At 42.4% G+C, this 19,430-nt stretch overlaps 1 protein-coding gene across 4 annotated transcripts in view; it reads left to right on the forward strand.

Annotated features, from left to right (window-relative positions):
* The window catches only part of DLG3 (discs large MAGUK scaffold protein 3), a 213,708-nt gene extending 196,790 nt beyond the window's left edge, over positions 1-16,918 (forward strand). For 2 of the 4 annotated variants that reach the window (XM_049767216.1, XM_049767214.1), the window contains 10 exons: positions 3,962-4,138; positions 4,724-4,799; positions 7,669-7,714; positions 9,447-9,488; positions 10,783-10,833; positions 11,443-11,544; positions 12,119-12,291; positions 12,660-12,769; positions 13,100-13,191; positions 14,711-16,918. In XM_049767216.1, the coding sequence (XP_049623173.1) occupies positions 3,962-4,138; positions 4,724-4,799; positions 7,669-7,714; positions 9,447-9,488; positions 10,783-10,833; positions 11,443-11,544; positions 12,119-12,291; positions 12,660-12,769; positions 13,100-13,191; positions 14,711-14,817 (976 nt within the window). In that variant the 3' untranslated portion in view covers positions 14,818-16,918. Of the gene's footprint in view, positions 1-3,961; positions 4,139-4,723; positions 4,800-5,577; positions 5,678-7,668; positions 7,715-9,446; positions 9,489-10,782; positions 10,834-11,442; positions 11,545-12,118; positions 12,292-12,659; positions 12,770-13,099; positions 13,192-14,710 lie in introns of all 4 variants that reach the window. The other 2 variants (XM_049767217.1, XM_049767215.1) reach the window with 2 other exon arrangements.
* Positions 16,919-19,430: the final 2,512 nt, after the last annotated feature.

Consider the following 19,430-nt stretch of genomic DNA (forward strand, 5'->3'; position numbering starts at 1 on the left):
GGCAACACCTTAACCCATGTATTGTGTATCTGTCCCAACATATTAGTTTTAAATCTTGGATTCTGGGTAATAGGAGATAACTTAAGTTCTACATCCCTAGAACTTCACTGTTTCTCAACACTGGGATCAGATTAACCTCTAGCACCATCAAGTGTGGCCTCAATAAAATCCAAAGTAAAACATCTCTCAGATGTTTAAATGTTTTTAATAATTGAATTCCTAGGGGCCAGTGCAGTGGCGCAAGGGGTAAGGTATCTACCTTGACCGCACTAGCCTAGGATGGACCTGGGTTCAATCCCGTGGTGTCCCATATGGTCCCCAAGTCAGGAGTGATTTCTGAGCGCATAGCCAAGTGTAACCCCTGAGCGTCACCGGGTGTGGCCCCAAAACCAATATATATATATTGAAGTCCTAACATAAAGAAATTAAGTTTGCATCAACTTTTCCATATGCACTTCATTCTCCTATGGCTATTGCTACTTTGGTATGAAAATGTATATTGGATATCCCCTTTTGTATTTTAAACTTTAAACAATGAACTCACCATTCTACTCTTCTAGGGCCATATGCTAATCTCTTAATCCATTTTACCATCTTCCTTCCTCCCTCCCTTTCTCCCTTCCTTCCTTTCTCTCTCCCTCCCTCCGTTCTTCCCCCTTCCCCCTCTCCTTCTCCCTCCCTCCTTTCCTTTTTTCCTCCCTTCCTCCCTTGCTTCCTTTCTTCCTTCCTCCTTTTTTCCTCCTCCCTTCTTCCCCTCCTCCCTTCCTCTCCTCCTCCCTCCCTTTCTTCCTTTTCTCCTTTCTTCCCTCCCTTCCTTCCTCCCTTCCTTTTTTCTCCTTTTCTCCCTCCCTTCCTCCCTCCCTTCCTCCCTCCCTTCCTTCCCAACACTAATTAATTTGCATTTAATTCCAGTTCTGTTGATTTCCTTACTGCAATTATTTTCATATTTGAAGCACATAATAACATTTATTGTTTTTCATTATCACTTAGATCACTAAGATGTGTGCATCTTCTTAGAAGAAAATATGCCTTGCTTTAGGAAACAGTTTTTCAAAAATTTAATAAATATGTATTGTGCATAACTTCTTTGTTAGGGTCACTTTCTACTTGCCTTTAAGTTATAATGATAAGACAAATATGGTTACTGTCCTTATAAAAGTAAAAATTAGGGGGCTGGAGAGATAGCATGGAGGTAAGGCATTTGCCTTTCATACAAAAGGTCATTGGTTCAAATCCTGACACCCCATATGGTCCCCCGTGCCTGCCAGGAGCAATTTCTGAGCCTGGAGCCAGGAATAACTCCTGAGCACTGCCGGGTGTGACCCAAAAACCACAAAAAAGTAAAAATTATAAGCTTAGACAATCTCTGTTTTTGATCAAAATGATTATCATTTGTGTCATAGATTTTGAGTTTGAATAATCTTCTATCCCACCCAAACTGTCACCCCATTAAAATGCTGTAAGTTACAGATTATTAGTGATGCATTCTAAGAAAATTGATTCAAGATTCTAAGTATAGCTGTCATCTTTTAAATATATTTATGTGTACCTGGCTAAGAAATATTTCTGCTTAAGAGTTGGACATGGTTGGCTCATCTGAGGTAAAACTAAGGAAAATGCGTGGATGCACATCATTATCCACAATCATGAGGACATTCACAATATTGCTTCTTTTTCAAACTGAAAAAATGTTGTATAACACTGTTTAGGAAGATGGAAACAGTGTTTTATGCAGTACACATAGATTCAGACTTGATTTTGTTGTACCGAGCTAGGAATGAATGAACCTGGTCAACTGACCTTTTCCTGAACCTCTCATTCTCTGCCTGTCTTCTTACTGCTATAATTGGCAAATTGGAGGAAATAAAAGGATTTGTCAGAATTTGGGCATTTTCTTTCTTTTTTTTTTTTTTTTTTTTTTTTTTGGTTTTTGGGCCATACCCGGCGGTGTTCAGGGGTTACTCCTGGATGTCTGTTCAGAAATAGCTCCTGGCAGGCACGGGGGATCATATGGGACACCGGGATTTGAACCAACCACCTTTGATCCTGGATTGGCTGCTTATTGCAAGGCAAACACTGCTGTGCTATCTCTCCGAGCCCCATTTTAAATTTTTTTAATTTAACAATGTGATTTAAAAAAATTACTTATAGTTGGGTTTAAGGCATATAATGTTTCAGGACCAGTTTCACCACGTGTCAACATCCCAGAACTCAGTACAATAGCTAAGAGTTGGAGTCACTGTAGATGTCCAACAACAGAGGAGTCTATCATGAAGATGTGGTACACATATATTTAGAATATTGCATAGCTATAAGGAAAGATGCAATTATGAATTTCGCTGCCACATGAATGTAACTGGAAGATATTATGTTAAATGAAGCCAGAAGAACGATAAATACAGGATCATATCACTTATATGTAGTATTTAGAATAACTGCATGAAGAAATTCAGTGGCTTAAATGGGGGTTGTCAAAAACACTTTAGGCCCCAGAATATAATAAGGAGAAGGAAAGAAATTGAGTTGAGGAGGAGAACAACATATGAAATGAGGAGAGATAGGTAAGGGGTCTCATGTGCATTGGCGGGTATTTTCATTTTTAAATTGCCTGCGACTGATTTTTTGTTGTTTTTGGCCACAACTGGTGGTGCTCAAGGATTACTCCTGGTTTTGCTCAGAAATCTCTCCTGGCAGGCTCATGGGACCATATGGGATGCTGGGGATTGAATTTGGGTTGGCTGCATGTAAGGTAAACACGCTATGTGCTGTACTATTGCTCCGGCCCCTGGAACTGATATTTTTTTTGGTCTTGTTTTTGTTTTTGTTTTTGGGTCACACCAGCAGCGCTTAGGGTTACTCCTGGCTCTATGCTCAGAAATCGCCCCTGGCAGGTTCGGGGGACCATGTGGGATGCCAGGATTTGAACCACCATCCTTTTGCATGCAAGGCAAACGCTTTTACCTCCATGCTATCTCTCCGGCCCCTGGAACTGATATTTTTAAGGATTCTATTTCAAGAAGTTTACAAGTAGATAGGTATTTCATTTGCCACACTCTCTGATTTATTCATTTAATTTGGTAATGTAGAGGAAATAGTCTGCTTTACTTTGCAGCTTCCAGCTGATCTACAGACTACCATCTTGCAGACAGAAGTCGTAAGTCTTGGAGCTAGTTCTGGGAAATTCACTGGGCTGTGAGTGCAAAGGTTTATACAGAAACTATGAAGAGAGTTAGAACCTAGATTGGAAGTAAAACCTGGTTACAGACTTTTTACTGAAATCACCCATTTGTGGTGACTCCATATAAAAAGAGATCAAGTGGATGAGAAAACTTTCATGCAGATAAATTTGTACCCTGAGAAAAGAGTTCTTTTTTTTTTAAAGAGCCAGCTTCACTAGAGCCAGAATCACCAATGGATTCTAGTTTTTGTTTGTTCATTTGTTCTCTTTTGAGACTACACCCAACAGCTTTCAATCATGCCTGGCATTGATCTGGGGGGTACTATATATGGTGCTGGGATTTGAACTGGGTTTAGCCGCATGCAAAGTAAGCACCTTACCCACTGTACTATCTTTCCAGCCCCACTAGTGGATTCTGAAAGATTGTAGTGTAATAATGGTTTAATTTTTTCATTTATTTACCCCACACACATTATTTCATTGTATATGAAGATGGATTAATATCATTTCTCTACTTTCAACTCTTGAGGGCTGATATTAAAGAGCTTCTAAAATTTGCCCCACCTTATTTCCACTTGTATTTCCTCTGACTTCCATCTACAATCATGTTGGTCTCTACCTTTTCCACAATCAGAGAAGGATAGTTTAGGAAAATACCTTTTGATCTGCTGTGAGGTCACTAGGTCGTTACTATTTGGTTTGCTTTCTGCCATTTTTCCCAGGTAACATTCCTCTGGCATTTAGGGGTGGATAGGACAATCACTTCATTTCTCTCTGTTTCAGGGCTCTGTTTGATTATGACCGGACTCGAGACAGCTGCCTGCCAAGCCAGGGACTCAGCTTCTCCTATGGTGACATCTTGCATGTTATTAATGCTTCTGATGATGAATGGTGGCAGGCAAGACTGGTAACCCCACATGGAGAAAGTGAACAAATTGGTGTGATCCCCAGTAAGAAGAGGTGAGTTGTCACTATCCTAAGAATTTTTTTTCCTTCCTCTCTCTAGTATTGTTTCCTTTTGGATAGAAAGTACCGGAATGATCAGAACCACCCACACCTGGAATGGGCAGGAAGAGGAGTCTGCTTGGGGGAAGAGAGGGATAGGAAGGAGAGTTAGAGAAGAGAGAATCAGAAAAAAGAATCAGCAAAGAGAATCAGCAAGGAGAGTCAGCAAAGAGAGTCAGTCAGCAAGGAAGTTTGCAGAGCAGCTGAAAGGAAGAGAGGGTCAGAGAGAGCCAGAGAAGGAGCAGAAAAGTGGCTGCTTGGAAAAGGCTTAGCATTGAAGCCATGTAAGGAAATGAACATGGGAGTTAGGACCATGACAAAAGCAGGATGACTCCTGGAACTTCATCTGACTGCTTTGTGAGTTTCCCCACTGTCAGTCACCCTGCAATCTTCAGACCCCAAGGCTGAGGGGCCAGGAGGCACAGTGTTGAGAAAGGCCTCTCCCAACACACATGGACTGTTTCTATATATTAAAATAACACATCCTTAGCTGAGACCATGTATTGGCAGTAACAGCACTTCTTTTTGACTCTAAAACAGGGTGGAAAAGAAAGAGAGAGCTCGATTGAAAACAGTGAAATTCCATGCCAGGACGGGGATGATTGAGTCTAATAGGGTAAGTGGGGATTCCTAAAAAAGTCAGCAAATTTGTGCAGAGAATAATAAACTTGGAGTCTGTTGGATAAAAGAACTGGAGAGCAAAGAGAATGTTGCTTTCTTAGGGACCTGACTCTGTCATAGAAGAATGCTGACTACTTTTTAGGATACTCAAAATATATGGCCAGTCTGTTCTTCTTGCCTCCTGATAACTGGCTCTTGAAGATATTTTGGACTTTCTGGAAGGCTGACTTGTTCAGGTCTCACAAAACCACTTGTATGTGTCTCCTTGGTCACAACCCTGTTGGAGATTGGGGACACCAAGTGTATCCTGGCCTCACCATCCAACCGGAAAGTCCAGCCTCAGAGCTTCAACTTTCCTTCAGACCAAATGAAGCATGAGGTGCTCTTCATTTCCTCTTTTCTTCTATAAACTTCACAGATGAAAACACTCCTGCAAAAATACTCCTGTGACTGTAGAGGGATGAGATACTTGAAGTAGATGTATCAGTGGCTTCTTAGGGCATGTGTCCTAGAAGCTCCAGGACCTTTTCCCCTTTACAATGAGTGCTATGAGTCTGGAATAGGTCAGCACTTCTAACATCCCTGCATTTTTCTGTAAACATAATTTTCCTTTCACATCAATCTTCATTTATTCTCATAGACTTCATTCGTGATAAACAGTCTTTGATTTAGTACACCATTGTCTCCATTTTTGTGTTTTCTTGCATGCTATAAAATCCATTGTTCTATTTTTTTTCCTGTCCTTTCCCACCCATCTTCATGTTCTTTCACAGTCGATCAAAACGAAACGTAAAAAGAGTTTCCGCCTCTCTCGAAAGTTTCCATTTTATAAGAGCAAAGAAAACATGGCCCAGGAGAGCAGCATACAGGAACGTAAGTAGCAGCAGGGTCAAGAGAGCAGACCACCCACAACTTCACCCTCTCCTCATTTGTGCCTTTCCTTATAAGAATATGGGGAAAGCGTGTGTGTGTATGTGTGTGTGTGTGTCCCACATGTGCATGTGAATGCATGTACATTAGCTTAGCTGGTAAAAGTTGATCTGTGTAGGGAGATATTGAATCTTTTTATTTATCTCCTCACTCTGAAAGATTGGTGGAGGCTCAGAAATTAATGTATTGACAAGGCCAGCCCTACTGAAAGATCCTGGCTCTGCTATTGAGAGTTCCAGACTGAGAACTACAATGGTGGTGCTGAAGAGCTCTCAGCTACCATGTGTGGTTTAGAAGAATGGGTTGCAAGGTTGAGGACTTGATGATGCTCTCCTGGCTTCTTCCTCTTGTGTTTTCTTTCTCTTCACTTCATTCATTATGTTTGGAGAAGAACCTATTCTTCTCTGGATACTTGAAGTTGAATATGCTTCTGGAACCATGTATTTGTGCATATGGACACAGGACATGAACATAGTTCTATAACTCACTGTTGTCCCAGAAATGACAACAGAGCCAGTTTGCCGCATCAACGCTTTCCTGCTGAAAGGAATTGACATGGAAGGAGAGAGGGTTACTCAGCATTTTCAAAGGAAGACTTGCTAAGAAACACAAAGTTGATTTTGTAGAAAAGATTGTAAAAGTATGCCAAATTAAATGTAAGGAACCAATTGAATTCTGAGAAATAGTCTCTATATGACTCCAATGTTAAATTTAACCTTAAAGACCAGCTTAGGTGTGTGATGAAATATTTCTCTCTCGTGAAGAATTGTACACTTCTTTTCTATTTCACCAATAGAGGTCTTGGGTTTTTAGGATTCACAGAAGAATTACACGTTCAAATAGGGAATATCTTTATTCCTAGGCCAGCCTGGCACTTGACCATGGTACTGTTCTCTGGGGTAATAGCTTATAAAACAAGGGTGCCTTCACATAGGTGGAAGTTAAGGATCACTATTCTGAGGTAGCTGTGTAAGAAGTACGAGATACATCTGGTTCTGCTCATCAGCAGTAGGAAATATTTTGAATCAGAAACCTGAGGTAACAGCTGCTCTGTCCACCAAATAAGTTCTAAAATCTCTGTGCTGACTCCAACCTGGAGAGAGTTCTGTGTTCAGTGGTCTGGAGGGGTTATAGGTACACATCTTGGGTAAAAATTGGAAGTGCCCAGTGCATATTTTCCAGAAGCTCAGTTTATTCTCTATGGTTTATACCAGTGCTTTTCAACTGCTGGTCTGTGGACCCTGGCCAGACTGAAAACCACTGGTCCACCGTAGTGGTTCCAATTGCTGCTCCATGGTCCAGTGTATGACAAGAGCTGGTAAGCTCATTGGATGTGAGATGGTTGAACACTTGTGGCCTACCCCACTTGGGTCAACACTGATAGAAACACCTCAGAGTGCATGGAGCCTGACCAGAAGAGTTTGGATAGAGTGAACCAGAACTAGGCAAATGCACCTGGGGATAATAATTTTGTCTGCTGACATATGACACAAAGATGTTTACTCTTTCTTGTACCTTCTGAGGGAAGTGGTGATATCAAGGGCAAGGCAGAGAGACAGACCCTACTACAATGAAGTGCAAATTTAATTTAACTGCTCCAAGGCAGGTGCTCTAAGTATTGAAAAATCACCTGTCCCATCAATCAATAGAATACTTCAGAAAGAGTGGCCCCTACAAAGACTACTAGCAACTGATTAAAGCAGAATTAAGTCCAAGGAGCTTAGCTGACCTGGGACATTCTTTCTGTAACAAAGTTCTTAACCTCATTATAGTTCTAGGTCTTTGTAGGTTTTCATACTTCTGTCACTAATATTTACCTGACTCTGTATTCTTCCTTCCCCTTGTCTTTTTTGCTCCGTTTTTTTCTCTTGTTCCTGATTCTTTCCCTCCCTCTCCCCTCCTTCCCTTCTTGCCCTTGCTGTCTGTGGAATCAGGACTTTCCTGGGTTAAGTGACGAATATTATGGAGTAAAGAACCTGAGTAAGTCAAATGTATATACCATTCACTGTATTTTGGGCATAATTGGAGATGCTGGGGCTGCAGGTGTAGAGGACATGGGTGAAGGTAATGGGCAGGGTGGTGGGCAGTGTTGGTGGGAACTCAAACACCATAGCAGGAGAAACATTGAAGTGTTTCTGAATGTCCCTCATTTGCTTGGGATCTCCATTGAAACCTGTTTCCTTGTGTGCCTTGAAGGATTGGGGAGTCATCTTCATATCCCATATCACAGTAAGATAAACAAGAATTATTATAGGGGTGATCCCCCTAGCCTTTTGTTAAGGTAAGGAGAGCCAGTTGATTAGATAGTTCTCCAGTGACAGAGCACTAAAGAAATAGGCTTTAAAAATGGGCTGCTTCCATTTCTCTAACTAGGGACAAGGATACATTGAAACCTTTTGCCCAACCTGCTGGCTGTACCAGCAGGTTCAAGAATCTTACCTTCCCACAGAGCCTTGTTTGGACTAAACTGGAATGGGGGAAATAGTGTAGAGAGATGGAACCCAGCAATGTCAGGACTAGATATGTTTTTGCTTTAGCTGCACAAAATTTTGGCTAATCGTTCTTCCCTGGAAAATCATTCCAGGGTGAAAAGTAAAGAGATCTATGACCTCAGTGTCCCTCTGTACATGCACAAATGTGGAGGTTCTAGACTGTCATAGTATTTTGTTTTTCAATATGGGCTAAAGGCATGAAGGTAGAATCAGCTTCCTTAGAGAATTGCTCAGAAACAGTCCTGACAGCCAGTCCTTTCTGGAGGCAGGATTGGGGCCACAGCATTTCACGGTCTGGTTCAGTGGCATCTTGGCTGAAACAAGCAGCATATTTATCCTTTGATGGCTTGTCCACATCTCATATTCATCTACTTGTCATTTTGGGGACACTATGCTTCGTTAGGGCCAGAAAGTGTCTGGGGCCTTCTTATAAGTGCTCCTCCAGCACACAGAAGTTGTCATAGTCCTACAGTTTTGTCCTCCAAGTGCCTTTGCTTGGTTGAGTATTTGTCTCTCTGTGTTTTGCTGTGCCTGTCATCTGGTTGGTGGAGGACTCTCACTACAGAGGCCTGGCCCAACGAGTTGTAGCAGAGGGCTTTGCCTCATCATTCTGAAGCAACATATGATTGTGTGCCTCATGGGTTTTTTCTAGGGACGAAATTCAGCAGCTTGGTCCTGGACTTGACTATTGTCCCTGTCTTTCCTTTTATTTTGTTGGCCTTGGGAAATGCATTTTGAGCTAGAATTTAGAAACCAGTCTTTTTGGGAGGGAAGTGGGGGGAGTTTGGGCCATATTCAACCATGCTCAGGATTCACTTCTGGCTCTGCACTCAGCATTTACTACTGGCAAGGCTCAGGGGACCATATGCACTGCTTGGATCAAACCTGAGTCGACTGCATGCAAGGCAAGCACCTTACCCACTGTACTATCACTCTGACACCAGTCATTTTTTTTCATCCAAAAAGCATGCTGCCTACAAAGTAATTTGTAATATGCAGGGAGTAACCTGGCAGGCAGGGCTCTGGGAATAAGTTTGAGGTGGTGAGGTCCTTAGGGTTAGAGTGGTGCCTCCCAGTTGATGCCCAGGTTTTGGCAGGCCTTCTGGGGTCTGACTTTTGGTAGCTCAGTGTTTTTGTTCCTGTAGTATTTGTGTTGTATGCTGTGTGTGACCTCTCAGTGGAGTGTTCTGAATCAGAGTCTCTTTCTTGTTGGCTTGCAGAGGGAGTGACATCCAACACCAGTGACAGCGAAAGCAGTTCCAGTAAGTGTGTGTCATTCACCCCCATGATGTGTAGCTCCACCACATTTCCCAACCATACTCATGCCAGTGACACACAGCTTCCATTTCTGTTCAGAGACTGGTGCTTCTTTTAGCCATGTACACTTGGAGACCCTGGAAATGCTGTGGCCATTTTGACCTTCTTTTTTTGCAGGATGGGGAAGGGGTCTAGGTTGTGAATTAGAGAAAAGCATAAACCCTAAAATTTTTGGACAGATCCTGACTTAAAACATCCCTGGGCCCTAAGAAGGATAAGCTACTGACAGAAACATCTCTACCATAGCTCTGTGGGCTGTATGTAGAGTCAGTTGGATAGATTTACATAGAGATCAAAAGAAAGATGGCTCTCTGGGATATTGTCAATGGTTACTTTTCCAGGTCACCAGGACCTGGGTTATTAAGACTTGGTGACCTTGCTATTTAGCTAGAGGGACGCAAGTGGGTCGCTGCTCCATATTCTTTCTGAGAACCTGAGAGCCAACTGGAAAAGCCACAGATCAAAGCCCTGGAACTTTCGGAGCACTGGCTAGGCTCTAAGTAAGCCTATGAGCAGGCATTATAGGCTCAGTGCAAATATTGATCTCTTCCCTGATATTGCTTCCCCAAGGCTTTTTCGGTTCCTCCACACCCACAGCATCAAGTGACTTGGTGCTTAAGAAAAACTCATGATTGTGTGGAAGAGGTGTTGTTGTTCTGCTGTGCCCAAGAGAAAGCAGAGTACACTGTTGCTCTCAGGGCTCACTGGGACCTTAGTCCAGCTGTGTGGTATTTTTCTGGATGCCTCTAGTGAAGAAAGAATAAGCAGATTATTAAAAGTCCAAGTTAGAATAAAAGGGCCACTGCTTTGGGGTCTCACTTGAATTCCTTGCCTACAGATGATGTTACATGGTCATTGAATCTCAATTATTGGGAGCTTACCTGTGAATCCTTGCAGATTGCGTTAGCACAGTTGAACATTGCCTATAAAAATGATTCTTGAGAAACTTGGAATGGCATAGGCAAGGAGGGGTTGTGGTTTCATGGCCTCCGAGTCTTAGCTCTATGCTTTGCCATATTTTTCTGAAGAAGAGTATTCTCAATTCTCTCCATTGACTCAGAGGTGGTTAAAGGCTCCCTACACTCCCTTTCTTGCTAGTGGGAAGCAGAAATGTTATAAGAGTTAGGAAGTCTACTATGACAGAGCTGCTTTCTCTAAGAGCTAGGACTAAGGATAGGGAGAGAAGGACATAGGCAGGAAGATTATCAGGTGCTAACATGTTTCCTTTTCTTGTTACAGAGGGACAAGAGGATGCTATTTTATCATATGAGCCAGTGACACGGCAAGAAAGTAAGCCCTCTTCCGAGGATCTTACCTTTAGGCCTGTCTCCTGGTGATGACTGCACAGCAGCTGTTGACTGTGGCGCAGAGCCTTAGCAGCAGGAAAGCTGGGCTGGTACACCACCAGCCCGAGGGTGCTACCTTCTCTTCTACTTCTTCCTAGTGAGATAGAGAATGGGAGGAGGCCACCCAGGGTGTGTCCCTTGTTACACCTTTGCTAGCTGCCGGATTGCTTTCTGAAAACTAGACAGATGTACCAGGATGGAAAATGCAGATTTTCATGGGTGGTGTTGTTGCTAAAAGAGAGGTCCTCACCCCTGAACCCCTCTTTGATAGATGCTCTAAACAAATCTTGTTGAACTCTCTGTTAATGGAGGGATTTTTCTTGAATTGAATGGAAGGGTGGCGGTGCTATTGCTTTTTATTAAACCCTGCACTTAGATATCTCAGATAAATGGCTCTTTGATATCTATGTAGTTAAAAGCTTGAGAATATTCCGGGGTCACTCTTGCCTGTCTACATGGTAGCTGCAGATTCCCAAGTACATGGAAGACTTGGAGGCAGAAGAGGTACTCTGGTGGGAACCTTGCTCATTGGTTTTGTGCTCTCCTTATGCAGTTCACTATGCAAGGCCTGTCATCATTCTGGGCCCAATGAAAGACCGAGTCAATGATGACCTCATCTCGGAGTTCCCACATAAATTTGGGTCCTGTGTGCCACGTAAGTTCTTGGGAGGGCTTTGGAAGGAAAGCTATTGGGGCCCTGGGAATCATCATTCTGTTGCTTTGTGAAAAGACTCTAAGGCCCACCACATATTTCTGCTAAACTGCTGGAGCCATGAGAACTTAAGAACTAATTTTAGACTGCTGGCTTCCTTTGAGAGAAGTTTGAGAGGTTAGGATTGGTAGTGTGTAGATAGACTGGGGTTGGCCCAGTATTTATGAGTCCAGATGGATAGCTTGTGAGGGTCATTGACCTCCATGTTCCATTTGGCATCCTCTGTTAAGCTATAGCCCAGGAAAACTCACCTTCCTAATCCTGTTTAAACTAAAGTAAATGGCTCTGTATGTATGAGAGGGAGAAGAGAGAAAAGAAATAAAAGAAAGAGAGAAGAGAGACAGGCAGTCAGAAATAAAATAGGCAAAACAGAAATTTTCCCATAAGCTTTTCCCCCTGAGCTGGAAAAATTTGTAGTGGCCCCATCTGTGTTCCAGGAGTAGAGAAGAAAGTCAGCTCATTTGCCTTGGGACAGACAGGTCATAATACTGACCATACAGTGCTTTCTTTCCCACAGATACTACACGGCCTCGACGTGATAATGAGGTGGATGGGCAAGACTACCACTTTGTAGTGTCTAGGGAACAGATGGAGAAGGACATTCAGGACAACAAGTTCATTGAGGCTGGTCAATTCAATGATAATCTTTATGGAACCAGCATACAGTCAGTGCGGGCAGTTGCAGAGAGGGTAAGCATATAAGATTAGATGGCTCTGTTAAATAGCTCTGCTAAATACTCCTGGCTTTGTTTTGCTTGGAGTCTCGATTGCTAAACTCCAGGCCTGCTTGGTAGTGCCATTGACCAATGCCATAGCTGTTGCATGGGTTTCTAACCTGGAACATTACTTACCTACATAGGGACCCCTCTATAGACCTGACCTTTTCTGGGTTGTAGGAGCAAAATATTGAGCCACAATCCCTTAGGGGTAGAATCTTCTACATCCCTGGGTGGCTATGGGTCCCCCATACTCCTAAATGAATGCTTGGGTCACCATTGTATCTCCTTAAGGTTGTGTTTACAGGTGTGTGGTGCTGATGCAAGTCTCTAATTTTTCAGGGCAAGCACTGCATCTTAGATGTTTCTGGCAATGCTATCAAGAGGCTGCAGCAAGCACAACTTTACCCTATTGCCATTTTCATCAAGCCCAAGTCCATTGAAGCGCTTATGTAAGTGTTGGCCATGATCAAGGTACTCCAAGCTAGGAGAAGGCCCTGTAAAGGAAATGTATAATCAAATGATTTGTTGGGCATGGACAAGACCAGACAGAAATTAAAGTCTGGGTCCTAGCTCAGGTTGGCAACATTGCCTTCTGAGCCATTGCTTGTATTGTGGTTGGGCTAGTGAATCTGGAAGATCTGAGGGAAGGAGCTGAGCTCTGGGCCACAGTACTCCAGAGAGGGCAGAGTAGCAACTCTTCAGGGATCCTGGAACAATTCTTTAGACAAATAAAAATACAGTTTGGAATTTGGTAATATTTTCTGCTGTGGCTTTGGCAGGGAAATGAACCGAAGGCAGACATACGAACAAGCAAATAAGATCTATGACAAAGCCATGAAGCTGGAGCAGGAGTTTGGAGAGTACTTCACAGGTAAGAATTCCCTGCTACTCCACCCCAGTTATGGGGACCTGCTAGACACCCAAGTATGTGAGTCTGAAAGAGGATTAGCTACATTGCATGTTTCTTGTTGCTTTGAACTTCTGAGCTTCACTGTTTCCAAAGTAAAGTTCTTTTCTGCCAGAACACTTTATCCAGTTTATAGCAAACTCCACTGTCACTGAACACTGCAGCCTTTGATAGGTTTGTTTATTTTGTCTCTGTGTCCCAAGATATTACTGATGCTTCCTATTACATTATTCTTTTCCTTCCTAATAATCCATCCCTCATTTGACCCTCAGCCTCACCTGTTCTGGGTAGTGAATAAACCTTTATTCTCCATGATTTGTTGGTGTGATTCTAAGTTGTTTGTCAGTGTGTGCAAATATGTGCATGCTTTTATGTGGTCACCTACTTTAGATGGTCAGTTCCTAAATAGCTGGGAATATTTCTGACTGATATATGGCTTACCTTTTAAAATGCAGTGAAAATTTGAGGTCACAATGGAGCAGACTCTAGCTACCAGGTCCAGGTTCCCCAATGAAAGGACTATTACCAGAACTCTGAAGCTCCCTTTTTAACTTTATTTAACAATATGGCTTACAGAGTTGTTCATTCTACACTTATTTCAGGCATTCGATGTTCCGTCACAATCCCACAACCAGTATGACTTTCTCCTCACCACTGTCCACACTTCACTTTCCCACCCCTCCAAATCTGTCCCTTTGGCAGGCACAGAATAATTTACTTTATTTTGCTTGTTACAACAAAATAGCTATTGGAATGAAAAGAAAAGTAGCTCAGTAAAAGAACATTTGTGAAAATTGTTATGTCTCACAATGGGATCATTGAAAACATTGTTTGAGGGTTTACTGTTGCTATTTCAGCCTTCTGTGTTATTGTTTTTGTTTATTGAGCTTACTTGGTTTCTGTACTACTTTCTCATCTAATCCGGCTGTTGCTATTATGGAATTTGGAAGTATTACACTACTGCATGTATACTGTGCACTCTAGGTGGAGCTCACTTTATTCTTGGTACCCAAGTCTTTGTTCAGGTTAACCTTTGGCATAGACAGATGTATTGACCCCTAGAGCACTGCCCCTTCTTAGAAATTGTGGCTTTCAGCTCTTTCATTGCGTGTAAGTTTTTCCAAATCTTCTAGTCAGGCTAAGGCTGCTGTAGAATTAGTAGTGGCTGCTGGTTTCATATTGACCAAGAATAAGATGAGCTGCCATACCTAGAATACAGAGGTGGATACTTGGAGAACAGCATTTTAACAACACACTTTTCTATACACTGATATTTAGTCTCTCTTACTGTGTCACCTTACTGACTTCAACTCCTAAACTTGGAGCCCTTGCGAGGCTTCCTTGTATGTGAGGCTTCCAGGCAGCAGACAATGAAACAGATAGATGAGGACTAAGCCCTAGGATTGTCAAGATAGGCTGATTGATGGGGAATTGGGGATTGCATTGAATCATAGTAATAATTCTGTTTTCTTCTTCACTTTAGCCATTGTACAGGGTGACTCACTGGAAGAGATTTATAACAAAATCAAACAAATCATTGAGGACCAGTCTGGGCACTACATTTGGGTCCCATCCCCTGAAAAACTCTGAAGATTCCCCATCCAACTATTCTATTGTTCACAGAAGAAAACAAGTCTCTTTTCCCTCCTCCCTCTTCATTCCTGTCCCATTGGAAGAACAAATGACTACTGTTCTGCCCCCTTTTTAGATATGTCAAAAATTGAGTTTTCTAGTCCTGTTCTTTTTTAAAAAAAATTCTGTTTTGTTTCACTTTACTTTTGGGATGATGCCATCTCACTCGTCCTTTGACTGTGCCCATTCCTGCATGAACTTTTCCCAAGCGCTAGCACAGGTGCAAATCCATCTGAGTCATTGTTTTCATCTAATCCAAGAAGTGAAGAGAAGAGAGGCGGACTGATGGCAAGACAAATTCCAGACAGCTACATGGTTTGGGAAGTGAGCTCTGTGCACCATGTGAGGAGATGCTCCTGGGCATTTCTGCCTATTTGTATTGCTATCTTGCAGTTCTGAATGGTGCAACATAAATACGGTAGAAGGTATCTTATTTATATATATAATTTATATAATATATATAGAAATTATTATATATATTATACACTCTCATATAATATATATATGCACACACATTTGGTCTAGAAAATCTTTGGAGACTTTGTCAATGGTACTGTGTATTTAGAGAAATGTTTTAATTTTCATATTCCAGATGGCATCTTATACCCCAACTGGTTGGAGAGGGATTGAAAATTATAATAAGTGCTATAGATTTATCAAGGGCACTTGCATTTGATCATTCTCTTTAGAGCTGGCATTTTCTCAAGGAGGGGAGGATAGCCAGAGGTTTTCACAAAAGAACTTTTTTTGGGTAAAGGGGACAGAGGGTTGGAGACTTGACTCTCAAGCAGCTGCTGCCCTTGAGGTATAGTCAGTCCTGTGTGTGGCAAAAGAGAGAATGACTAACAGTGTTCCATATTCAGTTGCCTATGTTTCATGCCACCTGGTGTGTCTGCATGAGAGGTTTCCTTTTTGTTCATGTTTTAAGCTGCTGTTAAACCAAAACCATGTTGTGCTACTGTGTCAGCCTTTTCATGATTCCAAATTTTCCTTTTACTGTTTAAGTGAATGCGTAGAATTCAGCTTGACAGTGTTCTAAAGGCTCATGATGTTAGAGGCACCAGGCCTTGTTTGTGATAGAGTAGGTGACCCAGGCTTGGCCATTTAGCTAGCCAAAGTGGCATGAGAGTCTGTGAGGACGGAGCGCAGAAGCTGGCACTCTATATCACAGTGTATTCCTTCACTCAGCTGCCAAATGCCCTGTGCTCAGCTGAGGACCTTCCTAGGACCCTGTCTGTAGAAGGAACAGGAAGTCATTACCTCCAGCTCTGCCAGGACAAAAGGACAACAGTGGGGCTCGGCCAGCTTCATGGTGTGAAATTTGATTTGGGTTTTTTTTTACAGCTGCTTTATATGCCCTACCTGAACCACCTCACTCTCAGCTGCAAGCTTCATGTTTCTTCAGAAGAAAGTAGATTTTATTGCTGCCAATTTGAACTGTGAAACTGTGTAAGATTCACGTACTAGTGAGATGTGAAATCTTGTTGCTTTTTCCAAGAGTCTGATGGCAGTGATTGTGGTTAGAGTTCTTCTCCCTGCATAGATGCAGGTAGCTCCTTAAAGGCTGCCACAAATCTCCTGCTTCCAAGACACAGGAGAGGCATGAGTGGGAAGAAGAGCATGGCAGACTTGGCCCCAGGGTTGTTCTGATGAGTACTAGCCCACTCCATAGACCAGAGCAAATGATGCCGTATAGAAATCACTAGGAACACTACTAGCCAAATTCAGGAAACGTGTCAGCAGTTCTAACAGCCTCTAACACAGAGGCTAACTGTGAAGTGTGAGGCCCACAATGAGGCTAGAGGGCAATAGAATTATGTGGACAGTACACTGAATTGAAGGCAAAGAGGGTACAGTGATTACTGATTATAAACATGGTAAGGAGGGGTGTTCAGGGAGTGCCAATTTCTTGGATTTTAACTAAATGATGTCTGACTGATGCTCCACCTTCTCCCCCTCCCAGTGAAGTAAAGACTCAAAGTAAGCATGACACTAGTTGGTTTACAAGTGTTCCTTCCAAGGAGACATATATTTTTTAATAAAGGATAGTTGCAATGAACTGTGACTCAGAGACTTTCTTGGACTATTGTTCAGAAGGGAGGGCCAGGTGCCAGAAGCAGGGGGGGGGGAATATAACAAACCTTTGTTTAGGGGATGAATCCCAAGAATCTCAAATGACAATCCACAGACTAAAACTTGTGTGCTACTGGCTTGTTCTAGATACCTGTTAATGAAGCGGGTCCTTTGTGAAAGATAGAGTTCTCCAAGCACTGCTAAGAGTTATTCCTGAGCACATAGCCAGGAGTAATCTCTAAGTATGTCTGGGTATACCTCCCCAAATAAACAAAACAGTCAATTTATTCAAAAGCCTTTCTTTCTCCATTACACATAGAAATTACAGAACTGTTCAGTCTTCTAATACAACCCTCAGAACTGCTTCCCATAGAACCATTTGTGTGTGAGAGAGACAGAGACAGAGAGAGATATCTACATCATTGGTACTGAAATACTGACATTTCCACAAAGGTACATAAGATGGGAGGTGCCTTCCTGCTGCAGCAAAAATACCTGCTGAAACAGTGAAAACTGAGTAATAAGAATGGTAAGAGAGAAGCTGGTCTGTATGCAATCATTCCCATGACCATCACCTAGCAAGCAGCAAACTTACTATAGGAAAAAGTGGGAGGGGCCTCATTGGCCATATTTGCTGCAGCCCTGGGAAGAGAGGAAGCTGCACACTTAGAGATATGCTGGTGGGACATGCTTGCCATCACTGTGTGAAGAAGACTACAGAAGAATGGCCAGAATCAAGGTCAAGAGAAAAGATGGAAGAAAAAAATAGCCTGAATATGCATGGGCTGTTGGTGTTATCTAAAGGTTTATGGTATATTTTTTCACTACATTATCTGAATTATTAGAAAGGGGCACAACAATGGAAGGTAGAAGAAATTTAGATCCTAAGTGCAAAATGAATGCTTTTGAGGCTAAACTTATGGTGCTTAAGAGTTACATATGAGGGGCTGGGCGGTGGCGCTAAAGGTAAGGTGCCTGCCTTACCTGCGCTAGCCTAGGACGGACCGCGGTTCGATCCCCCGGTGTCCCATATGATCCCCCAAGCCAGGAGCGACTCTGAGCGCATAGCCAGGAGTAACCCCTGAGCGTCACCGGGTGTGGCCCAAAAACCAAAAAAAAAAAAAAAAAAAGGGGCCGGGCGGTGGCGCTGGAGGTAAGGTGCCCGCCTTGCCTGCGCTAACCTAGGACGGACCTCGGTTCGATCCCCCGGCGTCCCATATGGTCCCCCAAGCCAGGAGCGACTTCTGAGCGCATAGCCAGGAGTAACCCCTGAGCGTCACCGGGTGTGGCCCAAAAACCAAAAAAAAAAAAAGAGTTACATATGACTCTGCTCAATATTCCCTCTTGGTGAGATTTGGAAACCCTAGAAGGTGCTGGGGATTGAAGTGGGGTTGGCAACATGCAAGGTAAGTACCTACAGTCTTGTACAATGTCTCAGGTCTCTAAGAGCAAAGTGAATGAAGGACTGGCTAATTATCCTGAGTTAAGGCTGTCTTCATAGCTGTGTTCCCCCTTAGAGGATCTGCCACTTAAGAAAATCCAGTTATATCCCGTGACAATATACTCCAAGGACGGAGAAACCCCATATCTCTTAGGTCAAGTGAATTCCTTTTTGAATGACCCCAATATTTACTGTGCCAGGGCAGGAAAAAACAAAACAAAAAAAAAAGCACAAAACCTTTGTTATTTTTTATATATTTTTTATCTTCATTTATTATTATTTTTATTTACCTATCTATTTTTGGTCGATTTCTCTGTTTGGGGGTGATTATTGAAAGTGTTGTCCCCAGTTATACTTATTATAGTTTTCTCTTCCTTTCTTTTCCTTCTTTATGTGCTATGCCATGTTTCTTATTTCAAGACCATGGCATGTTTTGTGTGTGTGTGTATGTGTGTGTGGTGCTTATTGTTATTTTTGAAGTCCTCACTGGATATTTGACACTTCTTTTTGTACTGGTGGAGTGTTTCACCTTCTTTTTCTCCTTCATCTCTCAAATCGATGATGAGAGCCTCTAGAAGGATTCCGCCCATTTTCGGCATATTAGACTCTTACCCAAGTTTATTATTTTTTTCTTCAAACAAAACCACACAACTTGAACTACCTAGTCCTGCCTCCCAGTTAGAGGGGGAAATAAGGGAGGCACCAAGACCAAACAGGTGCAAGACTACTAAGTAGTAGGCTAGATACAGAGGGGACCACATATTCTAGCAGCCCTGGGGGTGAGAGAAGAGGATATGGGAGGTAGGACAAAAACAGAGGTGTAGGGAGGACAATTTGGTGATGAGAATCCCCCCTGATTTTATGTAAATATGTACCTAAAATATTATTGTCAACAATATGTAAGCCACTATGATCAAAATAAAAGTTATATTAAAAAAAAAGAAAATCCAGTTATGGAATGGGCTGATACCAAGCAATTTGAACACTGGGGTCAGGAACCCCTGATCTTTGAGATGATTATGGTCTGAAGTCTAGATCCCAACTGTCCAGGAATAAA

Source organism: Suncus etruscus, chromosome X, assembly GCF_024139225.1.
Source record: "Suncus etruscus isolate mSunEtr1 chromosome X, mSunEtr1.pri.cur, whole genome shotgun sequence".
Lineage (NCBI taxonomy): Eukaryota > Metazoa > Chordata > Mammalia > Eulipotyphla > Soricidae > Suncus > Suncus etruscus.